General features: G+C 37.5%; 1 protein-coding gene across 1 annotated transcript in view; it reads right to left on the bottom strand.

The window, feature by feature from the left end:
• STARD9 (StAR related lipid transfer domain containing 9) overlaps nucleotides 1-22335 on the bottom strand; it is a 98665-nt gene that overhangs the window by 40940 nt on the left and 35390 nt on the right. The window contains exons 4-16 of the mRNA XM_027706901.1: nucleotides 19815-19931; nucleotides 17797-17829; nucleotides 17648-17709; nucleotides 17073-17185; nucleotides 10561-10630; nucleotides 7327-7399; nucleotides 6352-6419; nucleotides 5681-5778; nucleotides 5280-5480; nucleotides 4785-4882; nucleotides 2541-2618; nucleotides 1673-1747; nucleotides 773-952 (exon numbers count right to left, since the gene is read on the bottom strand). Of these exons, the coding sequence (XP_027562702.1) occupies nucleotides 773-952; nucleotides 1673-1747; nucleotides 2541-2618; nucleotides 4785-4882; nucleotides 5280-5480; nucleotides 5681-5778; nucleotides 6352-6419; nucleotides 7327-7399; nucleotides 10561-10630; nucleotides 17073-17185; nucleotides 17648-17709; nucleotides 17797-17829; nucleotides 19815-19931 (1266 nt within the window). The remainder of the gene's footprint in view (nucleotides 1-772; nucleotides 953-1672; nucleotides 1748-2540; nucleotides 2619-4784; nucleotides 4883-5279; nucleotides 5481-5680; nucleotides 5779-6351; nucleotides 6420-7326; nucleotides 7400-10560; nucleotides 10631-17072; nucleotides 17186-17647; nucleotides 17710-17796; nucleotides 17830-19814; nucleotides 19932-22335) is intronic.

The raw sequence follows: 22335 nt of genomic DNA, 5'->3' as shown, positions 1-22335 counted from the left end.
ATTAAACTCCAGTTTAGTACTGACTTACTAAAATAAAAAAAAATCCCCTAAAACTATTTAACCTAACTATGCACGTCATATGCCACAACGTGCAGTAATATAGACACGATGTTATGAAAGTTTCTTGGTGAAAACCTTGCCTTAAATGAGCAGCTACAAAGCAAAATAGTATCTATGAGGCCAGGATTTCTACCTGATCTTCAAAAATAGCTACTCAAGTAGGATAACAAATAATTATCCTTCATGCTACACACCTGGAATCTACTTGGCAGACCTGGTAGGGCTAAAAGCACTATGTCGAAGTCACTGGCAAAGTGAGCTTGTGTTTATTAAAGTTTACTTTTATCTATACACATAAAGACTATTCCAGTCATTAAGTATACAAATATTTCATAAAATGTGGACCACTATGTCTGGTATACTTTAAGCACCATCCTTTATGTTTACACATACATGCTTTGTGGACAAACTACTAGTGCCTAATTTGAGTATTTTGCTTTGCTTGTGATACATTATCAAATTTTTTGCACATGCATTCATAAGAGGTCAACTTATATTCGTATATGAATATAGGGTCAGCTCATATATGAATTCTTTTCCTTCTCCATTTCCATGTATTTTCTGCTTTTTTCCCCCATTATATGTCTTGTGATCTGAGACCTTCACTTTTTGATAGCTGTTGTTGTAATGCCATCCTAACCACTCTCCATTTCCAAAGAAAAGAAATGTTTTCAAATTAAAGAGTAAAATAAGATGAGTGACAATATCTCACCCTGAGATGATACAGCACCACTCCTGTGCTGAGGATATCATCATCCATGGCCATTAGATGAGGTAAACTAGAATCTATTGTTACTCCAGCTTTTTCTTTGTTGATGTCCACACTGTATTCTTCCATGATGGCTTTCCTGTCTGTCCACTTATTTGTCCAGTCTTTGGTCAATTGCTCAATCTTAAAGAATAGGAGAGGAAACTGTTTCACTTACTAACAGAATAATTTTTCTCATTCATAAATTTTTTCAGAAAGATCAACATTTTTTCCAGTTACTAGATGCAACATTCTTTCACCAGTTGCAATTAGAAATAAACCAGGTGTATTTCTAATTGCAGCACATTTCTGTGGCAACAAAAAAATTGGGGAAAAAACTGTACTACCACCAAGTGAAGCCAGTTTAATCTGCTGGAGTTTCATTCCCAGAATGTCAGAAAGAGGCACGATCATGCTAACAAGTTATTTTGCCTGGTTTTGAGCAAAGCTTACACTTAAGGTCTCCCAAACCTTTCCTGGTCACCAGTGACCAAATCTTTTTAGTAATTTTAGTGAGTGCACAATAATTTCATTTGAATAAACTGGAGGAGTTTAATCTTAGAAGGGACAGACTCTGTATAATTAATTACTGTGGTGTATTGAGGTAGCTTTCAAACAAGGAGTAGATTGTGCAGACTTAGTGATACACAGTGCACTAAGTCCCATTAAGGACACAAGACTTTCATTATAAATTGGTAGAGTGCACTTAACATGGATTAGGGCGTCAGTTTCCTGAATTTTCAGAGTAAAAAGGATAGGATTAAGCCAATAACATTTTCACTGTGGTTTCAGAACTTCAGCAGTGTTATCCCCCTGGCCTAGTGAAACAGCAGATAGTTACAGCATCAAGTAAATCATACACACCTTCATTTCATTCTGAAGGACCAGCTCAGTCAGATTTCCATCCCTGTCATCACTCCAAGATGGACTGGAATTTCTCTATATAAACAACAGCCACCAAGATCTATGTGTTAGTTTCCTTATTCACAACTGGCAGGCATATTAGTTCACTCTCCAGCATTCCAAAGTGATGAACTCAGGAGAAGGAAAGACAAAATACACATGCTCCCTTCTAGCACCTAGCCTACATCTCTAGCTATTGCATACAATTTTTTGGGTAAAGAACTGGTAAAAAAGCAATAACAGAGAGATACTTCTGTGCAAATAAATCCTGTAGTTCCTGTCTCTCCCAGCAAAACAATCTCTCCATGGCTTGGAAAACCAAGGCACTATTATTATTCAAAAGGAGAAAACACCAGGGATGTAATCTGTATTGGGAGGGTTCACAGATGTTCACGAGTTCTTTTGGGGGACAGAGCGTTCAGGCAGGGTAGAAGCTCCAAGATACTTTTGAGGTCACTAGTTCACAAGTCTGACAGGAAAATTACATCAATGATTAATATTTTGTACTGTTTTGGTGTTTCCATATCCTTAAAAATAAAATACTTCTATTTCATGGTATTTGCGGACAGGAAAACCATCCAACTCCATAAAAGACAAAGAAATCCTTTTGAATGCTGCTTATACTTCAGGTTCATCAATATAATAACAGAAAACAGAGAAATTACAGAAATGCAGTTAGCCTTATAACAATTGCAAAATCACCCTTACAACAGTTTAATGTCCCTCCAGTTACAATAAACATGGAAAGATACACAGATCAGATTAAAGTAAGCAACTGTAGCTACCTAAAGTAACATAAAAGTTCCAGTGGGGATGCATTGCTACATACCAGCTCAAAGCTCAGCAGCATAGTTTTCAACCTGTCAATTTCCTCTCTCAGTTCTCTGATCAGTTTCACGTTTGCATCCTGAAACATTGAGACACAGACCATTGAAAAAAATTCTTAAAAAAATTCTAGCTAAAGAAGTCAATGCAGAGATATTCAAACAACCAGGAGGAGAGGAGAACAGGCAATCTCACAGCAATACTCCTTGCTTCACTCTGCCAGGCCCCTTGGACGTACTGCCTAGGGGTAGGCGATTCCCAGCTTCAATAGGTTCTCTTTTCCCATAAATTTTGCTCCATCTCTCTTCTGAACACAGACCTACCACAGCATTTGTTCCCATCATGACTAGGTGGACACATCACTACTTTTAAGGATTTGCCTTCAAAATTGTTACAGTAGGTCAGAAAAATGCTGTTATTTAATACTGATATATAAAATCAGACTAATGGGGACTACGACAGGATGTCACCAAGCATGGTATTAAAAGCTCTTGCAGTTGATATACAAAGAATTTTCTGCCTGCTTGTGTGGAGGCATTTATCTCACTCTCAGAGTAAGCACCTCTGCACTGGCACTTTCTGGAAACCACCTTTTTAGACAGTTCAGGGAAACTCTTAGGTCAAGAATCAATTTTTTCTGGGCTGCCAGTGACACTTTGGCTCACATCAATTTGCAGTGGAGGGAAGAAGACTGAAGAGCTGAAGAGAGTGATGGGAACACCAGCTGGGAGGCTTGTATGTGACAAGAGGCTTACCCAGGAGTGTTTACTTGCCTTTAGCCTGTCACAGAGTTGAGAACTGCTGTTGACAAAACCAAGCACACTATTTCTGCCACTAGTGATGTCAGAAGGCACTGGTAATACAAATGCAAATTAAATTTGGGAAACCTCGGATTAGAAGGGTTTAATTCTGCCCATATTTAACAGAGTATTGTTAGGAAAGCAAATAAGTGAAGTACATCTCTGATATTCTATCCTTTTATCTACAGAAAAAAATCTTGATACACTCAGGCCAAAACACAAAAGAATACTACTGAAGCTGTAAAGTCAATGACATAAAGATTAGGAAATGCTGGAATCAGGACATTTTTGAAACCTAAACTCAACAGATATGCCTTAGATGGATACACTGTGATTCAGTCCTTAAGTTATTTGATCACATGTAAAGGCAGCCTCATGCAGAAGGCCAGGTGAAGCATACTCAGTTAGAGAGCAGCAATTCAAGAGTTTTATATTTCTAGCATATGTGATTGTAGATCTTGATTACTATGTGTTATTTGAATTTTGCTATGAAGACAGACAGAATTATGCATTTCTCCATGGATTACTTTTAATGCTGGTTCTTATCACTCTAAGTGTCTAAAACCTCCACAACTACTAATCAATCTGTTTTAATATCATGTCTTTGATTGGGAGAATTTAAGTTTTCACATTTAATAAACGTGTACCAGGGGTAAGGGTGAAAAATGAGAAAAAAGCACACATTGAAGGTTTGCTTTAAGCATCTGGACTAGCATTGAACAAGAATGGTATAGCAGGGGCAGCAACAAAATTCAGCCCTCGAATGCAGCATCTGACTCTCCCCTCAGTAGTCTGCCATCTTTTAACTTGTGCAGCCTGTGAAAGACCCCTGCACAATTGAACAGATGGATCTGCCATACAGTCAGAGTTCATTCTTGGAACGGGCCTGTTTTGTGCAATGAATGAAGCCGGGGTTCTGTGGTCACTGTTATTCCCATGTATTTAAAGGCTTAATTATTTTTGTGTACTAAAAAGAAGACAAATGGAGACTACATGGGCTACCTTAGGCCTGGTATACTAACTTTTGAATTCTTGATGGCAACCTTAACAGTGTTCATTTAACTTGCCGAAGGAAGGGTTGCAAGGGTTATGCACTTACAGTAACAGGTTAAATGTTAACAAATAGTCATAACAGATCTGTAACTCTACCACTATTTATGATAAAGACACAGATTAAACATACATGTCATACCAATTCAAAGAGAAAGATGACTGAACCTCAATGGACAGAGACGAAGAATGTAACATAGGTGTGAAATTCTAAATGGTTTAAACTGTAGGGAATCAAAGAAATTATTTCTGTAATATCCAGACTCTTATTTAGCTGTCATTAACATGGAAAAAAAAGAAGTAAGAATTTTATTCATAGAGCAGATATTCTGAATAAACCTTGAACAACACATGTAACAAAATGGGACAAAAATGAAAAGCAGAACTCAAGGCCTCACCTCATTCACTCTGGGTTTGTTAATAATATTTTTGGCATTTGAAGCGTATCTTAAAGTACTCATGGTCTCATTGTAGCTGGAGCTGGCGGGGGAGATAGCTACAGACAGAAGACAATCAGAAAAGAAAGACAATTTTAAAAAATAATCAGTTTAACCCATAATTTTTTTTAAAAGTATATTTTTTTTTTACTCTTGCTTCCTTAAAAACAAACCAGAAAATATTCTTAGGGTTATTTCATTAAACTCACAGAGAATGTCTTCTAAAGGTTGTATTTATAACTGAATGAACACTTAAAATCAAAGCTATGACCTAGGAAACTCTTAACCTTATGCACAATCAGCTGCCTTTTCATTTCCTGGAGTATTCTATGAAGTATTTATGAAAATCTTTACAAGGACAGATTCTAAGTGGTATAGCTGTCTTCTCACTGCAGTAGAGATGTATATTAAAGATGCAAGGTAGTGATGTTAACAATTAACAGAAACCAAACTCACTGGCAATCATAATGGTTTTGGAGTTGCCCCCCAGACTATCCTTCAGAAGCCAGGTGAGGATGGAGTCACGGTATGGGATGTAAGCCGGCCGCCTGGTCCCACTGACGCTGCCTGTGGAAGGACTGTCTGCATGACTGCTCTCCCCTTCGCTTGCTATGGTGTTAATGCTCTGGCAGCTGCTGAACATCTGTGAATTTTGTGCTGAAGGAGAAATACCACAGAACTCAGGAAAGGGGTTATTTTTTTCCCTGTCATGGCTATTTAATTTTCTTAGATGTCACGACAGTTTTTGAAGACATCACAGCTGCTCTGTGCAGCTTTTTATTGTAAATAAAAATAAACATTAAGACACAACATGTGCTTTTATCATGCCCTTCAATATAAAGAACTGATGGGCTTACCTAAAGTGGATATGACAATTCCAAGTGTCACTAATGACTTGTTAATATTGGCACCTTCAGTAATTCTATCTTTACAGTAACTGGGATCAGCTCTTTCACTGTAGCATGCAAGCATGAAAAAGACAATGTAAAATAAACAAAAATGATTAATTATGAATGTACAGTTGATATGAAAACATCATGTATTTTCAAGAAATACAAGAAAATATAAATTTTGAGCTTTGCAATTAAAAAACTAAATTCTTTGAATACTTCATATTGCCCTCTATTTCAAAAAGTCCAAACAACCAGGAGCAAAGGCTATTGGTGCAAGATTCTGTTAAAGACCCACCAAAAACATAAACTCAAGTCTGAACTGGGCAACCCAATCATAGTGGTTCTGAATGTAACAAAAAAACCCATACATTTCACAACTCTGCAAGGGTAGACTGGTTCAGTACAAAAGTCCCCTCAATTCTGCTTTCTCTGTTCGTACATGCATGGCAATTCACGTTCTTGAGGGGAAAAAAAGTTCTGTTCTAAAACTCTTCAGCACGACTTCCATTTTTCTGTTCTCTGTCACATCTAGCACAACCATATGTTCCTCACTGAAATGCATAGCTAAGATTAGAGACTTAGGAACTTTTGGAACATGAATAAAATTACCTCTTTGCCCCTCAATATATTATTACCTGCCTGCAAGGTCCACTAAGTTGATCTTGCTTGCAATTTCAGAGGGGAGATTGTTCTCCAATATAGCCTGGAGAGAAAGACACAAATAAGGAAGATTATTCCTCTTAATTAATGAATGAAAATAAAATTGATGTGCTCTTTCATTTGAAACTGAGTTGTACATATGACTGTCTCACTGCCTTTCTTTGTGACCTTGAACCTCTGACTATGTTCAAACCATTAACTCAACAGCTTTCTCACTGGACAGAGAAACTACCCTCTTATGCCAATTTCCTCTTGAAAAAAAACTTTACTGCCTAGTGACCTTGAAAGGCTTTCTTGTAGATCTTGTAGAGTTATTTTCCATTAATGTATTCCAAAGGTCTTTTGTGAAACTACAGAAAAATATCCCAAAATGTTCTGTGATTACAGGATGTTAGAAGTGTGAGATAGAAAAGGTCTATTGGATCACTAAACGAGTTCCCTGCCAGGGAAGGATATAACTCCTCCAGAGAAAGGCTGCATTGTCTCTGGGAGAGTACTGGATGCCAAATGCTAAAATACAAGGACATCTAAAAAGCTGGACAGATACAAAATTTTGATGTTAAACTAATGCTATACTTCAATTAAGTATCTTAAACAAGTGTGACAAAACATAACTTCAAACATATTCACATGCAATTTTCACAGCGTTCTAGAAGGGGTATTGCGTTTCAAAGAGCTGATTAAAACTGAAAACATTTCTTTTTTAAGTGAGTCTTTGGCATCACTTCTGACTATAAGCTTGCACAAAGGAACAGAATACTTCAGTAAACACTCAGTACATCAGGCTGTGTAGGAAGTGTAACACATCTGCAGCGCGATCCAAAGGAAATAAGTAACAGCTTCCACTGAGATTAATACGAACAGCACAAAACAATGACAAGTAAACAATTCACAACACAGTGAACAATGCTTTTGAGTGTGAAAAGGAAGTTGAATTATTTTTAGCTAACCTGAGTGTAGTGGATGGTGAAGATAGCATGGGATCTGCTGCTGGCACTGTGAATATGTGTAGCTGCTGTGATTCTAGAAAGAAGAACAAACCATTAAATTACAAAGGGTTACTTCCCAGTATTCAGGGAAATAAAAAACCAACAAATACAGCAGATAAGTGAAGATGAAGGAATGCGAAACTCAGAGAACATGGTAGGCTGCATTCTTGGATCTGATCACAGAGCATTTGGCAGAGAATCTGGAAGGGCAGAAACCGAGGATTGATTAGAGCTGTTTCTGTCCACCAGCAGCACTCTGAAGAAATAGCTTAAAGCAGCTTTATAGCACAGGTGTAAGGTGTTGCATAAGCACAGAACGCAGCAGAGAAGTACAGCCAGCAACAGCATCAAACAGTCCACCCCAACATCACTGAACGCACCAGCCCAGCACATTTTCTCCATATTGTCCCCATTTTTATTCCTTGGCCCCTCCTAATGGTCCAAAAAGCTTCATACCCCACTTCTGGGGCTCTTTTATGCCAAAGGGCTGATACAGTTCTTTTACACTGTTAGAGGAGTCCAGTGAGATTAACCAGTCTACCTATGTGAGTACTAAATGAATACTGTAATTCACTGTGTGGCACTTGCTTGATTTTATGACATGGACAGATAGGTCACACAGCTCTATTGCTCTGACCTACTGCACCCTGGCAAGTGGGTACCAGGCACAGGAGCAGGAGAAGCAGCACTGTCCCACTGTCTCTGTAATGCAAACTTTTGGAAATTCTACTTTCTTTATTGTTGTTTTAATTAGACAAACCCAAAGAAAGCAGGATTTTGCCTAGGGTAGAAGCCAGGTCACAGATCTTTTTCTTTTGTTGCTCTTGTAGCTTGCCTTGAGTATCAGCTACATGTACAGCCTTTAACATCACTTTTGCCAAGCCTACCCTCAACAACAGTAGGTAATTTTAGCAGTATAGAAAAGGACTGTGGTACCATGCTTTTTTTACGAGCCCAGCTGTCAGAGTACTGCAGAGACCAGTTGCACTAGAGAGCAGAAAGCTGCAGTTGTGCATACACTGCTGAGCACCCAGAGCATGCGGGTAAAGCCAGGACTCTCCTCCCTGTTGTTCTCTGCTTCCTACACCTCCTCCACAGCCACGTGAGCAGGTTTTGCCAAAAGCTACAGGCAGCCTAGTGCATTACGGTTGTAAGTAAGCCTAAGCTGAGGTAGCAGAACATAAACTAGTCTCCAGATATTGGAGGAGGAAGACAATTAGGTAAAGAGCAGACGACAGAAAACAGCTCTACGGTGGGTAGAGAATATAAGGGAACAGTACCGAAGTTTATAAATCAAAAGAGAAAAAGAAAGTGCCTCAGGATTTGGAGGAGAAAGTGTTAGTACTCGCTTCTCACCTCCAACAATACACAAGATAATTGGAGGGCTGGTTCACATCTCAGCTACACACAACCCATTTGAACATTTTATGGGAGAACATATGTGTTAGTTTTTCGTATATTCTATTATGCCATGGTGTGTGTTGTACATTTTAATATTAACTGTTCTGATAGTATTATCTAGATTCACTAGTTGTTTACAGTGTCAGGACTGTACTTTTGGAAATTTGCATTTGCTGCATTATAAAAATTTTAGTCTTAAACATTTGAAACTGAGTCTTGTAAAGTGTCAAGAGAAAAAAAAAATACTGAGAGTAACAACAAAAATAATGATTGCATGTTGAAAATCATATTTATTTATTTTATAATGGGCAAGCGTGCCCAAAGCAGGGCTGGAGATGACCTGATAAAACCAACTGGTAGAAAAAATGCCTTCAGTAAACTCTGGTTGCTATTAGTACAGAGGATATCCTCTGCCCCATGAAATGCACTACCCATGTACAAGGGGAGAGCCCCCTCCTATCTTTCCTGTATAGTCAGACCTGGAGCCATCACGCCCCATCTGCTCCTCTCCTTGCCTATGGGGCAATTGCAACCTGTTCACCACTTTCTTTATCCCTAAGATCCTGCTGAGGTTCATTTGGCATAATTTCCCAGACTGCAGATGTTTTAAATGAGTTTGATTGTATTTATGATGTGCTAATAAATACACTGCAGAATATTTAATGAAAATAAAGACTATAGGAAAGCAAGAGTCTCCTGTATATTCCAAATAAGTTTTGGAAGAAATACTCAGAAAAAGAAGTTATTGCTTTATTTCATGCAAATGACATAGTCGGAAACTTTAGCAGCACGAAAACTTATATACAAAATATTGCACTTCTGATTTTTTTTTTCTTTACATCTTCAATTTCCTTAGCTATGAGACAACTGTAGGATTACACTAGTAGACAGACTGGAATTTTGTTGTTCTGAAATAGTCTATTCTTACCATAGAGCTGCATCTATTAATTGCTACAACCAGAAGCAGCAAAACTTAATCCTGATGTATATTCTATGTTTTTTGTGATAATGTGGCTTAGTTTTTATTTACTTCCCAGCATTCTAAAATCTTGACTAATCTAAAATCTATTCCCCATATTCTAAAATCTTGACTATCTTATGATAAGACTTAATATCAATTTTAGAACTGTGATTTGCATTTGGAGGATACTTTCAAATATGACTTTTTCCATTTCTGTAATGGCAGTTGTAAAAATATTCAAGGCTTCTTGTTGAGAAGATTAAAAACTGTCTTGACTAAAGAGAGTCAAAATCATTGACTTCATCAGTGTGCCAAATCCCGCGGTTCTCTCATAGCAAACACACATGATTTTGGGCTAAGAACTTTTAAAGAAAATATTAATAGAAATTAAAACAAATAATTATAAACCAAATACTTCTGGAAAATAAATAAATATACACTATATTTTCAGCAGTTTTAGATAACTAAATTAAACTAACAAGAGAGTTGAAAGCTATACAGTCTAAAGTGTCATGAGCAAGTGAAGGGGAAAAACAGATGTCTGTTTACAGCAAAATATTTTCTTGGCTTGCATCTTTTATCACAGACAGATGGTTGAATTTTGTGGGTAAGTCATTATGGGATCGGTTTTGAAGAAACAACTTCATGAGTGCTTATATCTTGCTGTGGATAATATGAGGACACATAACATCTTATGTGTATGTTCTATGCAGGATCAGCAAATCTGACATCCTGTCATGACAAAGCATTGGCAACAAATAAACATCAATGAAATTAACACACGGTGGAAGAAGTGTTAAATACAGATGGAGCTGTTTTGTTATATAAAATACCTTTTAGCTATTCCTTCTTCTAGAAGTTTTACAACTTGCTTGTAGTCTGTAACTAAATGCTGAGTCAATCCTGCCAAAGATTCAAGAAGAGTTAAATATATAGCTTTCTCAGGAAATTCCAGCCAGTTAATCCAACAATTTACCCAACATCAGAAGCATAAGGATGTTCTGCTGAGATGACAGTCTATTCTAGAAGTAGTCTCTTAAGTAGAGTAATTTTTATTTTAGAAAATCTCAAATATTTTATTTTTTAAAAATAAAGTTAAAAATTGCAGTCCATCCTTCAGTGATGCACTGTGCCTTCAAAGTGCAGATCTTTTTCCAGCTTGTCTGCAGAACAATATTATTTAAAAACCAGTAAAACTCTAACTCCATAATTAATGTTCAGCTATGTCACTCCTACTAATTGGGTACAGATCCTGTAAAAAAGGTTTTTGCCATTGCCTCTGGATAGTGGTTCTGCTCACACAACTAACAGAATTCAGAACCAACTAACCCTATGAATATTCACCAATTATTTCGCTAGGCTTCAGCCTACAGTTAGAAGTCTTCATGCACTTTTCTCCTCAGAGGGTTTTTGAGGGATCTCCCCAAATAATTGTATGAAACATCTGGCCTTTTCTTGTCTTCTGCTTTCAGTTTAGGCTTTAGTTTGTTTGTTTTGCTTTGGGGTTTTTCTATTTGATTTTATTTTTAAGGGGGGGAATCCCTTAAACAAATGAAAGAAATACTGCATTCAGAGCCCGCTGTGTTAGAGGGGTGGTCGTGATTGAGCAGGCCCCAGTGGAGGGCAGTGTGCTGCTGTGCTGTACCAGCCCTGCCAGCTCCTTGCAAAATGCAAATTCCAGCAGACATACAAACTTAACAGGCTTGTGTTTCCCATAAATCCAGTTTGATATGCCTCATTTCCATTTTATGGTGATGATTATTTATCATTTGTACTGCAGAGACTCCTTAAAAAACACCTGAGCTATGAAGCAAGTCTTCATTACACAATACCCAGTAAAACACTCCCGTGCAAAATGTTTTATCTCACAGCTGGAATCCAGGGTAACTTTCTCTCCCCACCACAGATTCAGGTTTGGACAGTTTTACTACATACCACCAAAGTGTGGGTGAAGGCAAAGTACTGAAAAAATTTGATTTACTCGGATCAAATAATTTATCTACTGCTAGAATGCAAGTCAAGATTAATGAAAAACTCAACAGGACTGAAATAAGTACTTCTGACATTGTTAGACTCTATTCTTACAGTATAACAGCTTGCATAACTTTAAATGAAGACAAAATCTAAGTCAAAGATGCGAATTTACTTTAGTCCTTTAACAACTGATACACATAAAGAAAAAAAAGATTTTTGGATCACCTACACTTTAAAAAACCCCCTCACTGCAGCATGCATGCATGCACACTTGCACACACACAAAGTATAGAATGATTTTCAAACAAAAGTATTTCTTCTGCTCTCTAGTGTCCCTTTACAACACATTAATTCCAGAAGTCATCACATTTTCCGTTTGAGAAACAGGCCCATTATTTTTCCAGCAGCACTGGGATCTTCAAAGCTCAGAATATGGAAACTATCTACATTGTTTTCCTGGATCCTTTTTCAGGGTCTTATTTAACTACATAAAAACCCAGCTATAAAAAATAGAGGAAGAAATTCTTACCTGCCTACATTTCCATAAGCACTGGAATAGTGAATCTAGTACAGAGTTCAGAGCATTTAGTTTTTTATGAGACTAATGAAATATTGCAAATGTTACTTGAAAAGAAACGACAAAATGTTCTGTTTGCTGTTAGAAAAAGAAAGGTCATTTTCAAATCCCATAGAAAGATCAAAAACGCTTGTTCGTCTAGAAATCTGCCTTGGAGTAACAAAAGATCTCTCCCCCGAAATCTGTCTCAGAGTAATAAAATAGATTGCATCATTTCCTGATTTAAGAGAGGCTGATTCCTTAACAGTGCAACCATCTGTGAGAGAGAAGTTTGAAATGATTCCAATCCAAAGCACTGAAACACTTTCAGCATTTTAAAGGCTACAATCTCTCAGCTTTTACATGTAAAAACGATGGGCTGGAAACTATTCAAAATACTTAGTGTTCAGAGATGGGACTTCCTTAGTAGACTTGCAAATGAAAATTGCATTTCCCACAGCATCTAAGCACCCTTAAAGGGGTTAAGTTTTCTGATTTTAGTCTCTCTCTGTTCTTCATCCACTGCTAACTATACTCTGGATATCATTGACACCAAACACACAACTGAAACTAATGGTACACTGGGGAGCTCCTGATCAAAGTCAGCACACCTTAAAATTTCTGATTGCTTGCAAGAAGTATGATGCAAATACAGATGCTAGTCCTTATCTTGTTTGATCTATGAAAAATAACGGAAAATTTCTGAGCCTTGTTGATGTTCACCATTTTTATTTCTCCCATACAGCAAATTGCCTGGGAGAGAAACACAAAACAAGCTGCCCTTCTAATAAACTTGCTGATAATTTTGATCTCAGCCACCTAGCTATTGGAAATAATATTCTGGCTGAATATAATACTCTGATCCTGCACAGAGACACTACATAAAATTGCCAAAGACGACTACAACACGTGCAATGTCCTCATTACAGAGCTCAGCAATTGTTAATTGAAGCAATATATTACTGCAGTTGAGAAGCGCACTTTGTACCAGTGCTGTGAACCTCTTCATTTTCTTAAATTTGATCGTATTAAAATCTAGTTGACTGTATTCTTCACCTGCATTCAAAAGACCTTTGGACTTTGTCACTGCTGCTTGTTTTTGATGTGAGCTACTGAATGCAGTTCCAAAATGAGCTATCACACCTTCTTTATTAGTCACTCTCCCCAACAGACACCAGAGCTGTCTAAAGTAAAGCAAACTGTCACAGTTCTTAATTGCATAACCTGTACATAGGCAAATTTATTCATTAATATATATTTATATACACATCTAAAAAAAGCCAACTATGTCATCTGTTGCCCTAAGCCACTGACTTACAGAACCTGAAATCACTTCTGTTCACATGGTCTCACAACAGCCTCTAATCACATCCCATGATGCCTTCAGTAGAGAAATTACTTCATTTTTCATGCATGTGTTCAGTTTTTTGAAAAATGTGAATCATACAATTAAAATTAAAATTTTTCTTACTGGTATTAACACAATGGTTTTTGCAGGTTGTCATAACATACAGAGGGAGAGAATCTTGTAAAATAAATTATTAAAACTGAACTTACAACTGTGGCCAAAAGTGGTAAATATTACTGAGGTTAATCCTTTGCCAATATCTTTTCCTCTCAGTTTACAAAATCTAATCAACTAGGAACTTTCACAGCATATTTCAGAACTCCAGCATAAAACTGTTCCACTCAAAGTCTTCAGCTGTGTCTAAGCATAAAATCCTTTTTCAAAGGCGGTAAATTTAAAAAAAAAAAACCAAACCAACAACCAACAACAACAACCAAAAAACCCCACAACAAAAAAGTCACTACAGAATTGAAAAAGAAGTGACAGAATGGGCCTGGAAGGTTCCAGAAGAAGACAAAATACTGACAAAGGACAAGCCAGCCCATTGGCAGAAGCTATAACTGTATTTTCTTTTAAAACAGGGAAACACCATTATATGCAGCCAAGGAATCACTGGAGATATAAGGCCTGAGAAAAGAGATGGAAATTACCAAGGAAGGAAGCATTTTAAAGACCTTTTCTTGTGTGGTGAATGAGCAGTTGCTAAAAGAAAATAATTAGTATCTGTACTCCACCAACAATGAAGTTCTACGATAAGCAGGTAGAAAGAATCTTGGAAAGACCTCAATAAAGGCCAAATGTCTATGAATCTGCTTTTCAAAGAATGATAAGTTTGCCATACTAATGAGACCATCAATTCATCTATTTTCCAACTCTCCTTAAACAGGATGCTGATGTGCTGGGAAAGCACAGCTGAAATAACTAGAATGCAAGATAGGCCCTTGTGTATAAGACTATGCAAGTTCAACACTTTCCAAGCACTGATTTCAAATTTTGAGAAGAGGAATTGGTAACAACCACTGATTGTTAGATGTACTGTGACCAATACAGCAGGTGTCCAGGAAATCAGAGATGGGAATTCCTGGCTCTATTCAGTCACACAGTCAAGTCACCCTATCGGTTGTCACATTTTGCCTTAATCTCTAAAGTGAGGATAACAATCCAATGTGTAATGCTGTAGAGTAAAGAAAAGGAGAGGGAAAAAGTGAACCAGGGAGAAAAAAAGAAATTCACAAAACAAACTGACACAAAATTCTATTTAAAACCCAGAAAAAATCAGTATTTGATCTGATGTGACAGGACCCACAAAGTTCTGTGTGATACGCATTTTGTGTACTAAATGCATACCCCCAAGCTGTTACTACCCACTTAGTAGCCAGCCAAGCAGTTGCAGAGCCAGTGATACCAGATGCAACTTTGGAATTCTGACCACTAGATAAGGCAAACTGAAAAGGAAATGTATGCATTTGCTTCCTAAAAAACCTCACTAATTTATGAAACTTGCATCAGTTTGGAAAAGGCTCTTCCTTCTGATCTCCAGTGTAAAGCTACAATGTATGATTTTGCACTGGTGCACTGATTTTGACATGTGCCTTTTGTCAGTTTTTGGTCAGACACACGATGTAGCAGGCAAACTTTACACCAGGAGCCAATCGATTTACAAAATACCAAAGGCCTAATAGCAAATGAAAGCTCTGTGAGACCCTGTGGTGAAGGCACCAATCAAAACTGAAAATGAACTGGAAGTAGAAAAATGAGAGAGAAGAACTAAAGTAAGAAAGACAACTGAAATAGGAAAAAACATGTTTTCATTTTCATCTGTTCTCTGTCACGTGATTTGAAAGCTACGATTCACTAAAGAACACAAACTGTCTAAGGGGCTGCTGTTACAAGCACAAAGGAGTAAAATGTAGGGAGAAAATTCGTGTCACCAAAGCTCAACTGGTACTGAAGCTGAACAGTACTGTGGGGACAATAAAAGCAGTTTTTTAAAATACCTTAACAGCCACGAAGGCAGAGAGGCCCTGCAGAAAGACCTTAACAAATCAAAGGGCTGGGCAATCACCAAAGTTTATATAAACTTTATATAAAGTTTATATAAGGTTTAATAAAGACAAGGGCCAGATTCTGCATCTGGGATGGGGCAACCCTGGATGAATGTATAGGCTGGGGAACGAGAGGCTGGAGAGCAGCACCACAGAAAGGGACCTGGGAGTCCTGGTCAATGGCGAGTTGAATACGAGTCAGCAGTGCCCTGGCAGCCAGGAGGGCCAGCCCTGTCCTGGGGGGCATCAGGCAAAGCATCACCACCTGGTCGAGGGAGGGGATTGTCCCACTCTGCTCTGCACTGGGACAACCTCACCTTGAGTCCTGTGTGCAGTTTTGGGCACCACAAAGTAAGAAAGATACAAAGCTGTTAGAGAGCATCCAAAGGAGGGCTGCGAGAGTGGTGAAAGGGCCTTGAGGGGAAGCCATAAAACGAGTGGCTGAGGTCACTTGGTCCGTTCAGCCTGGAGAAGAGGAGATTGAGGGGACACCTCATTGAAGTTACAACTTCCTCATGGTGGGGAAGCAAAGGGACAGGCACTGATCTGTTCTCTCTGGTGACCAGTGACAGGACCCAGGACAAAATGCCATGAAGTTCTGTTCAGGGAGGTTTAGGTTGGATCTTCAGAAAGGGTGCTTCACCCAGAGGGTGGTCAGGTACAAGAACAAGCTCGCCAGGGAAGTGGTCACTGCACCAAGCCTGACAGATTTCAAGAAGTATTTGGAAATGCTCTCAGGCATACGGTGAGATTTTTGTGGCTGTCCTGTGCAGGGCTGGGAGTTGGACTTTGAAGACCCTCGTGGGTCCCTTCCAACTCAGGATGTTCTATGACTCTATAATTCTATGATTCTATGAAATAAAAGGCCATGATGGTTCTAATCATATAATGCACCTACATTACCCTTCCTGAGCTTTATCAGTTTAATGAAGAAAAATGAAGCTTTTTGGGTTCTTGCTTGGATAATACAGTTTTTAATCATGGCCTGCCCTGCAACATCCAACAGTTGAATTTATCTACATTTTCTTTTTTTAAATGTACATTCTGCTGCCAGATACCAAAACAGGTATGGAGGGACCTTAGACTGGTCTGGAGAATGCATTTAGAGCTGATGTTGGTGAATTTCTTGATAAAGTTAACATTTTTTCAGAAGAAAAGAAAGCAATATACCATGGCTCGCATATGACCTATACCTGGAAAAGCAACCAAAAAGGTGCGGGACATCCAGCCAGTAGGATAACAGAGGCAAAGCTTTCAGTGTATCATACATGATCATATTAACATGAAAAAGACTTGAGGAAAGTAACTCTTAAAGAGTAGAAGAAATTAGGAACATGCCAGGAATATATGCAAAGATATATACAGACCTGATACACATTTACTTGCAATTTTGATGATGCTAATTGTGAAGCCCACTCTCACCTTGTACATATGGTCCTGTTTCCGGGTGTTCTCGAACTCGAAGCGTATAAGGTTTCTTTCGGTCTGATTGTTTTAACAGATCTCGGACACGCTCATTATAGATTTCAAGAAAACTGAATAGGATAAAAAAAAAGCTAAATGCACTCAAAATGAAAACAAAAGGATAAATTGTATATTTAGACAATGTAACTAACTGAATCTTACATAGATGTTTTACACTAGCGGGTTCAAAGCCCCAGATTTCCAAACATATGGCTCATTAAGTCCATGGAAATGATAAATAAGAACGGAATGTAGGATTATGGCTCAAATTTAGGAGTTAAACAAACAGGAAGTAATTTTTCACTACACTCCTATTTCAGCTGTCTACACAAAAGTGAACATCCAAAAACTATACTGAGATGGAAACCTAAACCCAGCACTTTCTCATCCTTCCTCTGTGTTCTTCCCCTTGCTCCAAAATTACTATCATCTGAGAAAATAGAAACAAAATAAACTAGTTTTTACTTAGTTTGATCACAGGAATATGTTGTCGAAAGCTTTCATATCACTGTCCAAACCAGTGACAAACTTACCTGACCTTTACCCTGCAAGATGCTGTCTGGTCTGAGTAATCATCCTTCCTTGAAAAGAGGCCCTGCACAAATCAGAAGTTCATGTAAATTTTAAATACATTAAGAAAATGTAACTGCTTAAACAAATGCAGGTGAAGGAAAAAAAATACCTCACATATACGAGGTGTCAGCCCAATGGACGCCTTCAAATAATAAACAGAAAAAAAAAAATTAAACAATATACTTGCTACCACTCAAGCAAAACTTATTTTTAAAATAAAAGCCAAGTTATAAGAAAAGGACAGAATCATAGCACAGTAATGACTTCATGGTGGATTACAGCACAAACAGCTCTGAAGTGTAGCTTAAAACAGTATGGTTATCTATAGCAAAAGTAATTTTAGAGCAACTTACACAGCATCAATGAGAAGTTTAGAGGCATGGGTTAAATCCAAGAGCTGTTTAATGTAAAGATACTGGACACATCTATGTCAGAGGTGTTGCAGTCTAGATGAAGCCAGGCCAACACTGAAACTAGTTTGCTTGGTCATGAATATTTTGTGTTTTTTCCTTATTCTATTTTTATTTCTTCGTGCTGCGGCATCACACAGCAGTCTTCAAACAGCTAGATTTATAAATTTTGTCTCTCAGAGAGAACAGGATATGGGGCTGCTGACAGTACCCAAACTAGCTGATTTAAATTTTGCCCAAACAGTCTACACAGCACTGAAGAAATGGTGTTGATTTGTTTGACGAACTGTTCTTATGACGCAATTGCTCACACTTCAGTGATTGCAGTGCCAACACACTCTGGGAAAGACTCCAAGGCTTAGGTGGAATCTGCTTGCTGAATGGCACAAAAGGCTTTTAGAAGGCACACCTGAAATGGTGTTGAGGGGAGAAAGTCCAGGTTTATCAAGAAGACCACCACGTACAAAAGTTCAGTTTATACCAAACACTTGTTTCTTCTTAGTTTTGAATGCTGTTTCACAGTAGACACACATTATTAAAGATCAGATCAAAGCAATATTCCACTGGAGAAAGAAATCATTATCTAAGTAAGAAATCTCTCAGAATAAGACTACATCCAGAAATTTCCTTGGAAATAATAATTTCAAGATGTGGCCATTTTGAATTGCTAAGATATTTTCAAAACAGTCTAATACAAATATCCTAGTTTATCACTTATTAACTCCAATTTTAACAATTCTTCAGGCTTTCATGGCGTAAAACTTGATTTTGCACAAAATTAATGGAGAAACGGGCAATTATTTAACAAGATCCTATTGCTGATGTCTGTTGAGAAGATAAAATTTTAAAATTCTTGTCAAAAGCACAAACCACAGTAGAGTAGTCTTTTTCTTATGTTCAGGGTTTGAACTCATTTTGCCCTTATTTCTCCTTGAAAATTGAATCCCATGGATGTAGGAAATACTGGTACACTTACACAAATTATTAAATTTTTTTTCTTTTTTAGGGGCATGTTTCACCGACAGCTAAGAATATTAATGAATAAAAATCAAATTGCACTGTGTTACAGCAGAACTGTAACTGACTCTATCAATCTGACTACTGAGATTAAAATGCACTTTTTAAGTGATTCCTGGTAGACAATCTCAAAATGTAACAGCTTCTGCAAATTCTATTCAAATACATTTCAAAACTAGAAGTGAAGTGAGTATTAGTTTCCATGAGCCAAAGAATAACTTCTGCAAGAAATAAAGATCTCAAGTAAATAATTAAGCCTGTTACAAAAATATTACTGAGAATTTTATTCGGTTTTATTTGTGAAAGTAATTTAATTTCAGCACAGTTCAGACTGCCAAAATATTCCATGAGAATTAATACTTTGCATTACTTTGGGTTACAGTTTCTGAAACTCAGGGCTATACACTCAGGTGTATAGCTTTTCTTTGTCCTCTAACTTGATGGTAAGATTCACGCATAGTAAGATGAAGATTATCTAATAATAAATATTTAAACTATACTGTATTTTCTAGTATTTTACCTGCACTATATGGTTTACCTAAACGCAAAGGCTCTCATTTTATCCACTTAAATACCAAATAAAACATGTATATAAGCATTCTGCTCAACAAGCACTACAATAACAGTTTAAAAATAAAGAGATGTTTCTGCTAGATATCTTGCCCTCAAACCGAAGTTTAAAATGAATGGTGTAACTCACAGGTGTTCCCATCATTGTGTAAGTTTTTCCTGAACCTGTCTGTCCATACGCAAAAAGGCAGATGTTGTATCCTCTAAATGCACCCGACAACACAGAAGTGCCAAGGTCCTGGAACACCTGAAAAGACCAAAAGAAAAAAACCAGTCCATGAATAATATGTCTCATTATAAACATTCTCCATTAGTTGCTGATCTTGCCCCTTTAATAACTGCATAGGAACAGGGATCTTCACAGTATTTGTCTTTCGAATTTATCAAACTCAGTGTTAAGTGTTCTGCATTCACTTGTTAGATCTTTCTTACAATACTAGTATGCCAACCACAGTGGTTTGAAACCTGAAGTGCAGGAAAATAGTGGGTTGTTGATATGGAGGATGAAGAACAATGACAAAAGTGTGAAAGACAGAAAAGTGTGTAGTCCAGAGGGTAGGATTTGGGGGCAAACTGAATGAGACAGGAGTCAAGCAGGATAAAGGATTAAGAAATGACAGGATGCATTATCTTGAAGTAATGGGAGCAAGGCAATACTGTGCCCACTCCAGAGTATCAACATTGAATTCAGGAATTTTGCATGGCTCATTGTACACACAAGTGGCCTAAAACCAGCTTGAGTACTCCATATCAATTTTGAAACCTATAGTTCATATGGTAGAACCTCTTACAACAGGGATAAATGCAACCTAGAGAAGTATCTTGATTCTCTGATAGTTTCCTCATTAAGAGCTGTCCTCCTGTCTGAAGGTTCACCATGGATCTTTGAGATAACAGAGCTAAGCATAATAAAATGAAATCTTCCCAAGGTGGTAAGCCTTCGGGATAGCAACGCTAACAACGTTATCTGGACATCGAAGTTGGTTATGTATAACAACAGCATTTTACTTCTAGCTCTGTTGTTGAAACTTTTGTATGACATTGTGCAACTCATTTAACATTGTCACAGTTTGATTTTCCTGCAAATAAAGCAGGAATAATACTATCCATTACTAGAAAATTGTGAGATGTTCTTACTAGTATTCACAAAGTTCCTTGCAATCTTATAATATCCAAAGCAATTAAAGCCAACTATGGAAATTATTGGGCACTCTCTCCACATACATTGGACTCCCTGAAGGAAGAGCCTCTGACTCCAAATTCTCAGTAAAACAAAGCAAACTTATATTTACTCTCTATTAAATACACATGGCTGCTCAGACACTTTATTACAAATATGGTTTAAATCAGACCTTTTTGAATTAGGCCTTGAGAAAAGATGTGTAATACAAGCAAAGCTGGATAACTATGAAAACAGTGACACAACCCTAGGATGATGAAGCATGAGAATTTCAAAAATTACTTACTGAACTTCTATTAAAAGCTGATTCGTACTGTTTTGTGTTTGTTCTTCCTGGTAAATTACTCTTTTCTTTTGTGAGGATAAATTACAATTCATTTAATTGAATATAGTCTCAGTTTAGTCAGAAAAGCCTCTTTGTTTTAGTGTACTGCAGAAAAAAATGGAAATGTAAAGCATAGCAATTAATTTATTACTTGTTTAAAAATGAAGGACAGTAATTGAAAACAAAGCTTTTTCTGTGCTAATATCAGAGGCATTAGTCCAAATACCCATCAGCAATAACAGCTGCAGATTATACAAAAAAATACTACAATTAATCATTCAAGACATATGTACTAGCATATTTCATGATATAATAGATTGAATCATGGGTTTTGTTGATCACGAGGAGGGGAGGAAAAAAAAAAAGAAGACTCTTCTGGGACTCTTCCAAGTCTCACTTTTTAAATGAAACTTCAGTAAGATGAGGCTTTCCAAAGAACATGAGTTGGATATGGCTTCCTGCAGAGAACATGTCATTTGGCTGGGAAGATTATGTCTTCCCTGCACAGCTGCTCTGCGTGATTGGCGCTGTTCAGTTTGTTCCATGCAAGAGTGCTTCTTTCAACAAGGCTCTAACTGGTTTTGCAATGTCTTTTCCCTGCACTTGCCCAGCTGTACGTGGCTCACATCCCATGGTGATCTGCGAAACATTCTACAACTTATATTACGTGTCAAAAGTCCTAATAGTGGAAAAAAACGATGCCTTTCTGAAGAAGTTATGAGAGGGCATTAAGACAACTGTTATCCTTCAAGGTACTTCACCAGCATTCCTTGTGGATTGCTTCCAACTTGGCATATTCTGTGATTCTGTGAACGTGGCCAGGTTCCAGTTCAAGTCTAACAAATCCCAAATCATACAACTCAGTCCTCATTGCAATACAGGTGGGAGAAAGGGAAAGGTTTGGCCTAAAATGTAGTTAAAATGTCCTAATCATGCAGCCCAAGTTGCTGTATATGAACATATTTGGGGGTGAGACTGTTTTATATTAGGTAATAATCATTTACGTAAAGTCTAACAACAGGTCACTTGAACATTTCAAACTCTATTTCAATGCTCCATTAGAAGATACCGGAAATAGTGTATACTATGAAGACTTTTTTTTTTTATGTTCCTTGACCCCTTAGCTACTATCAAATCAATGGCCTG

This window comes from Neopelma chrysocephalum, unplaced genomic scaffold, assembly GCF_003984885.1.
Source record: "Neopelma chrysocephalum unplaced genomic scaffold, ASM398488v2 Primary Assembly neopelma1_24, whole genome shotgun sequence".
Classification (NCBI taxonomy): Eukaryota; Metazoa; Chordata; class Aves; order Passeriformes; family Pipridae; genus Neopelma; species Neopelma chrysocephalum.
Note: the sequence above shows the minus strand (reverse complement) of the source record. Positions and strands in the feature narration are given on the sequence as shown.